Genomic DNA, 9576 nt, shown 5'->3' on the forward strand with positions numbered 1-9576 from the left:
TTAAGTTCATGTGATTTACAATATGTCTGATAGGTTCATAACAACTTACACATAAAAGTAAAGATTTACTGAGCCCACCTGAAGGGTAAGGATCTACTACATCAGACAAGAACTGTGTGTGTTTGTACTTTAGTACTTCAGTAGTTTAGAAAGTATTGAATTCATTGTTTAATTTTATTATTTCATGTAATTTCATTTGTTTAATTCAATCCACATTAGTTCAGCGTCATTTACTGAATTGTAAGGACACGTACTATACTATTGTGGTTTGGTTTAATTTGTTGTTTCCGGTCAGGCGCTGAGCGGGCAGCTGAACCCGCTCGGCTGTGACGTGTAGGACCTTCCTCTCCGACATAGCAGCAGTAATGGCGGACTACGATGATCGGGCCTATGGCAGCTTCGGCGGCGGCAGAGGGTGAGTCCACGTTCCGAAACCCTAACGTACAGCCGGACCGGACCAGCTTTTTCTGAATCCCGGTTCCGGACCCCAACCACACACGCTGACTGGACCGGTTCTGATAACTATCGGCTCGGAGCTCTTTGAGCCTTTGCGCTCTGTGAGCAGGCCGCGCTGGGGTGTGGGGAGGCCGGTGAGGGCGGCCGGGAAACACCGGGGATCCTGGAGCTAACCGCTTCAAAGAATGCAGTGATGTGGCGCATCTGTCACCGACCAGAACAGCATGGTTCTGATCGGTGTTTGTAACAGTGATCGGGTTCCGGTGCCGGGCGGCACCAGAGGCGCGGCAGGTGGAGGCTGAGGTGGAGCCGGGTTGCTGCTGCAGGCTGCCCGCATGGCTGCATCATGTGTCCGCAGAGGCATCCACAGGTCCCACAGTGAGCCCGAGGATCGATCGCTGCGATCAGATACCGACACCGGGCGGTTCTCGTGGTCCTGGTCGGTGAGGCTGCTGGTTTCTGACTGTTTCAATGGTTTTATCTGGAAACCAGTTGGTTTTCTAAAGCATGTCTGCATCTTTCATTGGACGGCTCGATGCGTCTGTCGGTTCCCATTCACTCAGATTATTCATTCAAATTTCCGATTCAGTTACATTTTGAGTCCTGAAATAGATATTTTAATACAAAATAAACAAAAAATGTACGTTTTTAAATATAAATAGGTGAATTTCCCAACCCCCCAAATCCTTTGATTTATTTGTATTGTTTCCCATTAGTGGCACTTTTACATAAACAAAGTTTGGAAGTTTGTGCCCACGTTTTTTATTCCAGTTTGCTGGAATAAAAAATAGAAGTAGAGAAGTGCATCACTATTTAAATATGTGACATTTACAGGAAAATACCAGAAAATATTCTCATTCACCTACAAAACATGAACAATAAACGTATAAATCCTTAAATCTGCCAGTTATGGAAAACTCAGCAGGAAATGTAACCTGGCAACTGTCACTGGACAGTGGATCACATGATCAATACTAGATTTATCTGTGGTGATTGGTTAGAGGGATTTGTGGTGAAGATGTGATGCAAGAAGAGTTTTCAGGAGTGAAGTAACCTCAGGACATTGGATCATATTTTAAATCTTGCAGCTCTTTGGTTGGACGTGGATGCTGTGGGATCTCCAGCAGCAGTCAGTTTTGCTGTAAACCCGAATATGCCTCTGATTGAAGACTACTAATTTGGTTTTGCAGCTCGTCTTTAAATCTCTGCCTGGCCGTACGGTTAGGAACAGGTGGAGAGACGCTGGAGTAGGGGATACGATGAATGAAGGAGACAGTTTGAACTTCCTCCTTCTGTCTGCATCCATGAAGCCTCCTTTTCTTCTCTGGGATTTTGGGTCGTAGTTTGGGTATTGTTTCAGCTTTTGAGATGCCAGTCTGCTGCTCTGTTGTAAAAATACCTGGTTGCCATGGCTACACGTCATAACAGCTGCCTTAAAGTTAAGAAGTTGGAGCAAAAGCATTTTGGAGGGAACCTTTGGGTCGGCCATGTTTGTCTTTAAACTGGTTTCATGCAGAAACCAGTGAAAACGCCTCCAGTGCTCTAAGCTCTACTGGTGACTAGAAGCTCAGAGTTTTGTGTCAGAACTTTATAATTATTATTATCTTTATAACCAAAGGACCAAACGTGTTCCACCTACAGTTTGTTTATAGTCCACAAATGAAATGGAACCAAAACTTTTGGTTTTCGTAAGAGAACCAGACGGCAGCTCAAGAACAGATGGTTCATTTTAATATTTGTTCCTGTTTTTTCTCAAACAATATTTATTAATCTGTGAATGACTGTTGTTTCAGTGCATTATAATTATTTATATAATAAAACCTGCTGGGGATCCATGATATCTTCATCGCTCCGATGTATGAAACTGGTTAGCAACCGAAGTTTGTCTCCATCTTGCTGCTGTTTGTGTTTCTGGATGGTGGTATTTGTTTGGTCATGTGACACTGATGCAGCAAAGGATTATGGGATGTTTAACAGAAGCAGAAAAGCAAAGTGAGAGGTTCTGGTTGGTTTTCATGGTGACAAAAGGTTTGGGAAATACATATAAGACATTTAATATTCATCAACTGTTTATTACCCCAAATTTTCATGAGTGAGTTCTTAAAATCTGTGATGTGTCTAGATTTTACTTAATTTAAGTTTTTTTTTCCAATTTTAGTGTCTTGGAAAAAAAAGATGCTCCATGTTTTATTTGGCAATGAAAAATAAATGGACAATTTCATTTACATAATTATACGTGCTAATATTAATATTATTTCACTGCTGAAGTGAAATAAATTTGAAAAGCACTTTACTAAAATACATTCATAATTTTTTAAAATATTTTTATGCCTATCTTTTTATTCACTTTTATATTTTTGATTTTTAATTAGTTTTTATTCATTTTTATATATTTAATTTTCTTTTATTAAATGTGTTTTTATTCCTTTATTTTTATTCATTTTATGTATTTTTAAAATATATTTATTAACATTTTTTTTACCATTTTTGTGAGCTTTGCAGCAGCTTGATGGAGAGTTTATTCCGTCTGCAGCGAAACGCCTGATGAAACATCAAAGTGATTATTATTCTGATGAGATAAAAATCTAAATGTTCTTCTCCTGAATCTTGAGTCAGTGGATTTTCCTCTTTAAGGTTTATTTCCAGGATTAAACCAGATTCAGACACTTTGGTCCTGAAATGGTTCGGTTTGCAGAGTCTCCGCTCTGCAGGTTTTCTGACCGAGCAGAAAACTGTCAGATTGTTCAGGAGCGTCAGAAAAATGTGCTCAGGATGTTGAGCCAGATTTTGTGTTGCGTCCCCCTCAGGCCGCGCGGCGGCGGCGGGCCCGGAGGCCCCCGGAAGCAGAAGGAGCTGCCCACAGAGCCCCCGTTCACAGCGTACGTGGGAAACCTGCCTTTCAACACGGTGCAGGGCGACATCGACGCCATCTTCAAAGAGCTCAACATCCGCAGCGTGCGATTGGTCAGAGACAAAGAGACAGACAAGTTCAAAGGTGAGCGGATGTTATTGTTTTGATCTGGTCGGAGCGATCTGGGAACGTTTAGGGAACATGGAGGTTTGACTCTTCACTTCAACGGTTTAGCGATTAGCAATGAAGGAAAGTTTATTTTTACAGCACCAAAACTCAAACATCCGTCAAGTTCATCAGGTTTTTGGTCGGAACATGAATCTCAGGTTTTCATGGATCAGAGGAGAATAAAACTGAACATCCAGTTCATTATGGACCAGCAGAATTTTAACTTTGAATTAATTACTTAATAATTAATTATTAAGTATTTAAATTATTATTATTATTATTATTTAAATTATTATCATGATTTAAAAATGACAATAATCATTTTTAAATAAATAGCATGACAGTGTATTTAAGCAAGTAGAATGTTTTTTAATAAATAAAATAAAAACATATTCAAGTAAATATTTTCAAACATAAAAAAGTTATATTTTTAAAAAGAAATACTTTTTTAATTATGAAAACTAATAAATAGTTTCCTATCAATAAAATAAATGCGAAAAACAATAAATTCTAAAATATTAATAATCTGCTATATTCAGCGTTTTGCCCCGTGGATCATCAGCCTGGCGGGCCACCAGGCTTTACTTCTGTCCCCACTACGCTAAGCATTGTTTATTTATTCTAGCTTTTTACTGCCTGAGATTTTAAGACTTTATAGTTGATATTAAGGTATTAATCTTTCAATAACACAAAATTATCAAGTGACATTTTAAAATTTAAACATTTTTTAACTAAAAAAACTGGCAGTCATCTACACTGAGCTTAGCAGGTTTTGTGGGGGAAACGGTACGTTAAAATATATTCCAATAAAATACTTTCCTCAATAAATATAAATACATTTCTGAACACATTCATTACATTAACAGTTTATTCTTGGAAACTATAATTAATCATCTTAAACTGGAATGTGCTGAGCAACTGTACTCTTGATTTTTAAACAATTCATCATTATTATTATTATTGTTATTGTTATGCCTAACAGCTCTGAACTCGGTGAGACTCCTGACTGAGTTTGTTTTTGTCTCTTCAGGTTTTTGTTATGTTGAGTTTGATGATTTGGAATCCTTAAAAGAAGCTTTGACGTATGACGGCGCGGTAAGTATCTCCTCAAAACTGTTTTTTACTGTAATTATTCAGTAAAAAACAGGCCGACTCCAGACTGAGGCTAACCTGACCCTTTGACCTCTGCAGTTGCTAGGCGACAGGTCACTGAGGGTGGACATCGCAGAAGGACGAAGGCAAGAACGAGGAGGGAGTGGCTTCGGCTTCAGGAAAGACGACGGTAGAGGTATGAGCACCAAAACACCAGCAGATGGCGCCAGGTGTTTGGAGAACCAACAGCAGGAGAAAAAATCTGTTTAAGGTTTAAAGATCCCGGACGAGCCCCCAGTCAGATCACAAACAGACGTGGGTTATGTAGAACAGGCGCAGAGGGAAAACATCCAGATGACCGATCAGATGAGATGTTAGCCGGTGGTTCAGCTAGTGAAAGGCCTGCCAGGTGGGTTTACCTGGTTAACATGTTTCTGCTGATTCCAGCTGTGCAGGACGTGTCGTACACACGGCGTCTACGCCGGGCCCGGTTCTGGTTCTGTTTTCTGCGTCGTCCTGGTGTTTTAATGAGGCTGCAGCTTTGATTCATGATCCGGGACTTTATTCTCCTTCCTCTTGTCCTGAAATGTTTGCTGAAGGTTGAAGAAAGAGAAGAACAATAAATCATGCAAATGGAAGCTATTGAGTTTGTTTTAATTTATCACGTGATCAGTTGATCAATTGATTTACTGATTATTGCGATGAGCCTGACTCCAGCTAACCATGCTGTTTATTAAGCTACAGATTTAATATTAATCTATTATTTGGCTCTATAAACAGGGAGTTGGTAAATAATGAAAAGCAGCTGATTGTAGTAACACGGTTCGTCCTATAAGTGGCGCACCATGACAGGAATGTTTCAGACAGCTGAATTACTGTTTCAGCCAGCTGGCCGGCAGCGTGCAGCAGTAAACCTTAGACCAGGGGTCACCAACTCCAGTCCTCCAGTCCTACCATCCTGTAACTTTTAGATGTGTCTCTGCTCAAACACACCTGGATCAAATAAACTGCTCGTTTCCAGCCTATTGCAGAGAGGAATGAATGCTGGTGAGGGAATTCAGACATTTTGGAGCAGAGGTGAATCTAAAAGTTGCAGGATGGTGGCCCTTGAGGACTGGAGTTGGTGACCCCTGCCTTAGACCCACAGGAAGAATTGGATCAGAACCGGATCAGGACTGAACTGTGGGAAACAGAAAGCAGAATATCAGACAATAATTAATAATTATAATTACTAACAATAAATAAAGTTATGAGAGTTTTATTTATTTAGATAAAATGTTTTTAGGTTTTTTTGGTTCTGAAGCTCCTCTTCCTCCATCCTCTCATCCTCCCTCTCTCGCCTCCTTTCCTCTGACCAATAACAGCTTCTGTTTCTGAGCTTCACTGCTACTGCTTCTAACGCCTCCTCTGATTGGCCGATGGGCCACTAACAAGCTCCGCCTCCTCACTAGCTGCTTCTAGAAGGAGGTGCCGACTCCTCCCCTCCCTTCTTTCTGCTCCTCTCTCCCCCTAACCTCCTCTCCTCCTCTTCTCTCCTGTCGGTGTTAAACTCCCGTGTCATCTGCAGGACGAGGAGGTTCTCGAGGAGGCTCCCGAGGAGGAGGCGGAGGACGGGACTCGCGAGATGACTTCTACGACCAGCAAGGAGGAGGTGGGGTCAGATGATGCTGGCCAATCAGACGACTGCTAGCTGGGCCGCTGCCAATCAGACGGCAGCGGGGTAGTTTGAGTGGCGACTTTTTAACTGAAATCAGATCCAAGCAGCGTCAGAGCTGCTCTACTTGTCCAGCAGGTGGCAGTGAAGCTCGCGGAAGCCCCTCCCCTCGTATTGCTTCCCATCATCCCTTTCTGTCATCTCATGTTCACGGCGCCCCTGGTGGCGGTAAGCCGACTGACCGTCCACTCGTCTCTGCAGGTTTCAGAGACGAGGACTACATGGGGGGGCGGAGTCGAGGCGGCAGCAGTCGTCCCGGCGACCGGCCGCGGGGAGGCGGAGGAGGGATGGGTCGCTTCAGAGACGGGCCGCCGCGGGGCGGAACGACAGACTTCAGGGAACCGTCTGAAGGTGGCGCCATCTGCTGCTCACTGGGCTCTTTACAGATCAGAACAGAAAATTATTTGCTCACATTTAAACTTTTCTGAACAGATGATAGAATTTGAAAATCCTTCAATAACAGGAAAGTTTTCACACCCTGAATTATCTCCTTGGAAAAGGAGGGAATCACCATAGCAACCAGCTATTCAGTATCTTCTTTCAAACATCAGTCAGATCCATATGAGTCTAAAGTAGGAACAAAAACTCAATTTCTGAACTTTGACCCCAGATCACATCACATCGCCTACTCTAACATCTAGTTAATCGCAGCTTTTGCATCAAGCTGAATTCAGCCTGAGTTTGAACGCTGACATTAACCTGTGTGTGTGTGTGTGTGTGTGTGTGTGCGTGTGCGTGTGCGCATGCACAGAGGAGCGTGCACAACGGCCCCGCCTCCAGCTGAAACCCCGGACCGTCTCCGAACCGCTCAACCAGGTCGCCAACCCGAACTCCGCCATCTTCGGCGGAGCCAAGCCGCGAGAAGAGGTGATCTCAAAGGAGAAACCATAAGAGACTGACGGGTTGGGAGGGGGGAGAGGGAGGGTTAGGGGAAGAGGGGGGTGCAGGGGGCGGAGTCAAAGGATGACTGAACTCTGGGTTACAAACACAGAATGATTGAAGCGGCACAGTTAGCATTCCTTCAGACAGACGGCTGGACGGACGGCGAGGAGAACCTCCTCCTCTTCCTCCTCTTCCTCTTCCTGTTGGAGCAGAATATTTATTCTTAGTGGGAATAAATGGGAAACACTGACACTGTTCAGTAACACACACACAGCGAGCAGCTCGCCAATGCATGTCCAATCTGGGTTTCACCTCCGCTTACTGTGATGTCACACCTGCATCCACCCGTAGCCCCGCCCCCAGCAGGTCAAACCTGCACCACGCCCCACCCCTTAGACCTCATTGGTCAAGGCATAGACAATTATCTCTTTGCCTCGCCCCTTTTTATGTTTCCATGGTGACTGATCTTCAATTTTTATTTATCTGCTTTTATTCCTGAAGGGGCGGGGCTTACGCTACAGGCCCCGCCCCTTCAGGTTGATCCCTGGTTTCACCTGCTCAGGTGGAGAGAAACGTTGCCTTCACTGTCCGCAGGGTTTCCTGAAACGCCGACTCACAGGTTACATGGTGACCGCTGAGGGGTGTGGCTTGCTAAGCGGCCCGCTCTCATTGGTTGTGTCAGGCGGTGATGTCATCCACTCAGAGGAAGAGCTCTTCTCTGATTGGTCCGTTGATCCACACTGAAAACAGGAACCTTCCGGATTTTCTGTCTTCGTTAAAATATAACTGGGAAGTTTATTCCCAGTCAGCCAGGAATGGTTTTCCAATCAGTTTCATTTTAGACAAATTTCCTGGAAACTTTCCAGTTTATTTTCTCCCCACAGGGTGGCGCTCATGCTGCTTAGGTTAGGTTTTTACAAACAGCTTTAATTAGTGGTTCTGGTTCTGAGTCGGTTCTGGTTTGTTTTTTGAAGTCCTGAGCTGCTGAAGCACCAACTCTGGACCAGAAGAACCGGCTCTTTCATTTCTATTCTGACTTCTTTGACGGCATTTTAAATAGAGAAACAAGGAGTACTTTTCTGACAAAACACTCAGAAATTTTAAAAATAATTTCAGAAATCTGGGGAAAAAACAAGAATATTTCTGATCTCCAAAAGTCCAAAATTTGCTAGAAAAACTAAGGAATTAATTTCTGAACTGCAAGCGTTCAAAATTTTTAAAAAACAGAAAATAAATCAAAAAGTATGAGAATAATCTCCAAATTTTTTAGAAAAAAACTGGAAATTTTCTGAGTTTCAAAAGTTAAAACAAAAGACTTTGTGACTTCTTTTCTAGGAAATTTTTGAGATTATTCTCAAAGTTTGAGTTTTTTGGTGGGAAAGTACTCCTGTTTTCTGACTACAAGGTGCCGTTGTAAGTGTCTGAGTAGCAGAGCGGATTTGTGAAGTTCTGGTGTTTAGCTGAACGGATCGTGAATGAAGGAGGAAAGAAAGAGATTCTGAAATGTTCTGTTTAAATTCTCATCTGCTTTTTTCCCCTTCTTTCTTGCTGCGTCTCCTCTCCCCGACTCTGCTTCCACCTGTCTTTGAATGCAGCACTGACTCGTTTAAAGCCGCCGCCACAGACTCCCCCGACCAGACGGTGGCGCTAACACGCCTTGTTGCCAACCCAGAAGAAGAAATTAGAAGTTTTGTTTGTTTCAGTGTGGATCAGACGCAGACTTCCACCGAGATAAATGTTGTAAAGTCCAAACTCTTCCTGTCCAATAAAGCTGGATCTTTGGTTTGTAGCTCCAACTGTAGCGTGTGCTTCTTTTGGTTTGTCGGACCGGGTCGCCGGGCCACCGGGTCTGGGTGTCGTTGTGGATCTGGACCGGGTCTGGGTTCGCTTCCCGTCTGACAGAGCGGTTTTTCTTTAGCGGGACGGTGAAAGGACGACGTTTTACTTAATCTGCAACCTTTTTGTTCGTTTCTTGACCCAATCTGTTTATTGCAATAAAACTGTGTCATCATCATCCAACACCGACCCGGGTGAGTTTGATTTCATGACGGAGGAGGGCGGGTTGCTGCCGGATCCGTTCGGACGGACAGCAGAACCGGCCGGAGTTTCCTACCAACGACCTGGGCAGTAACGGCTTCTATTTACTCTAGTTACTTTTGAAAAGAGTACTTTTACTTTTACCTGAGTAATTTTATTAAGTATTTCTAGAGTAAAATGTCTGGATTTTCTCCTCACTGAATGAAAAACTAACAGGTTTTAATAACCAGGCAGACAAACCTGCAGTTTGTTAAAGTTTATAAAGTGTTTTTATTGAAAGAAACTGATTTGGAAAAACTTTTTAAATATTTTTGCTACACGAATTATTGTAATTTTCATCCTTAAAGTAACAAAATGTCTATGTAACTTTATATTT

At 42.9% G+C, this 9576-nt stretch overlaps 1 protein-coding gene across 3 annotated transcripts; it reads left to right on the forward strand.

Annotated features, from left to right (window-relative positions):
• The first annotated feature begins 291 nt into the window (after positions 1 to 291).
• eif4h (eukaryotic translation initiation factor 4h) lies at positions 292 to 9182 on the forward strand. Of its 3 annotated transcripts, XM_015006898.2 has the most exons (8): positions 292 to 415; positions 3264 to 3451; positions 4506 to 4570; positions 4667 to 4763; positions 6135 to 6218; positions 6483 to 6632; positions 7033 to 7148; positions 8759 to 9182. In XM_015006898.2, the coding sequence occupies exons 1-8, from the start codon at positions 366 to 368 to the stop codon at positions 8762 to 8764; spliced, it is 756 nt and encodes a 251-aa protein (XP_014862384.1). In that variant the 5' UTR covers positions 292 to 365; the 3' UTR covers positions 8765 to 9182. The 3 variants fall into 3 exon arrangements, with proteins under 3 accessions (XP_014862384.1, XP_014862385.1, XP_014862383.1); XM_015006899.2 differs by lacking the exon at positions 6135 to 6218; XM_015006897.2 differs by having other exon boundaries at positions 7033 to 8844.
• Positions 9183 to 9576: the final 394 nt, after the last annotated feature.

This window comes from Poecilia mexicana, unplaced genomic scaffold, assembly GCF_051168715.1.
Source record: "Poecilia mexicana isolate PSO_F unplaced genomic scaffold, ASM5116871v1 scaffold_13, whole genome shotgun sequence".
Lineage (NCBI taxonomy): Eukaryota > Metazoa > Chordata > Actinopteri > Cyprinodontiformes > Poeciliidae > Poecilia > Poecilia mexicana.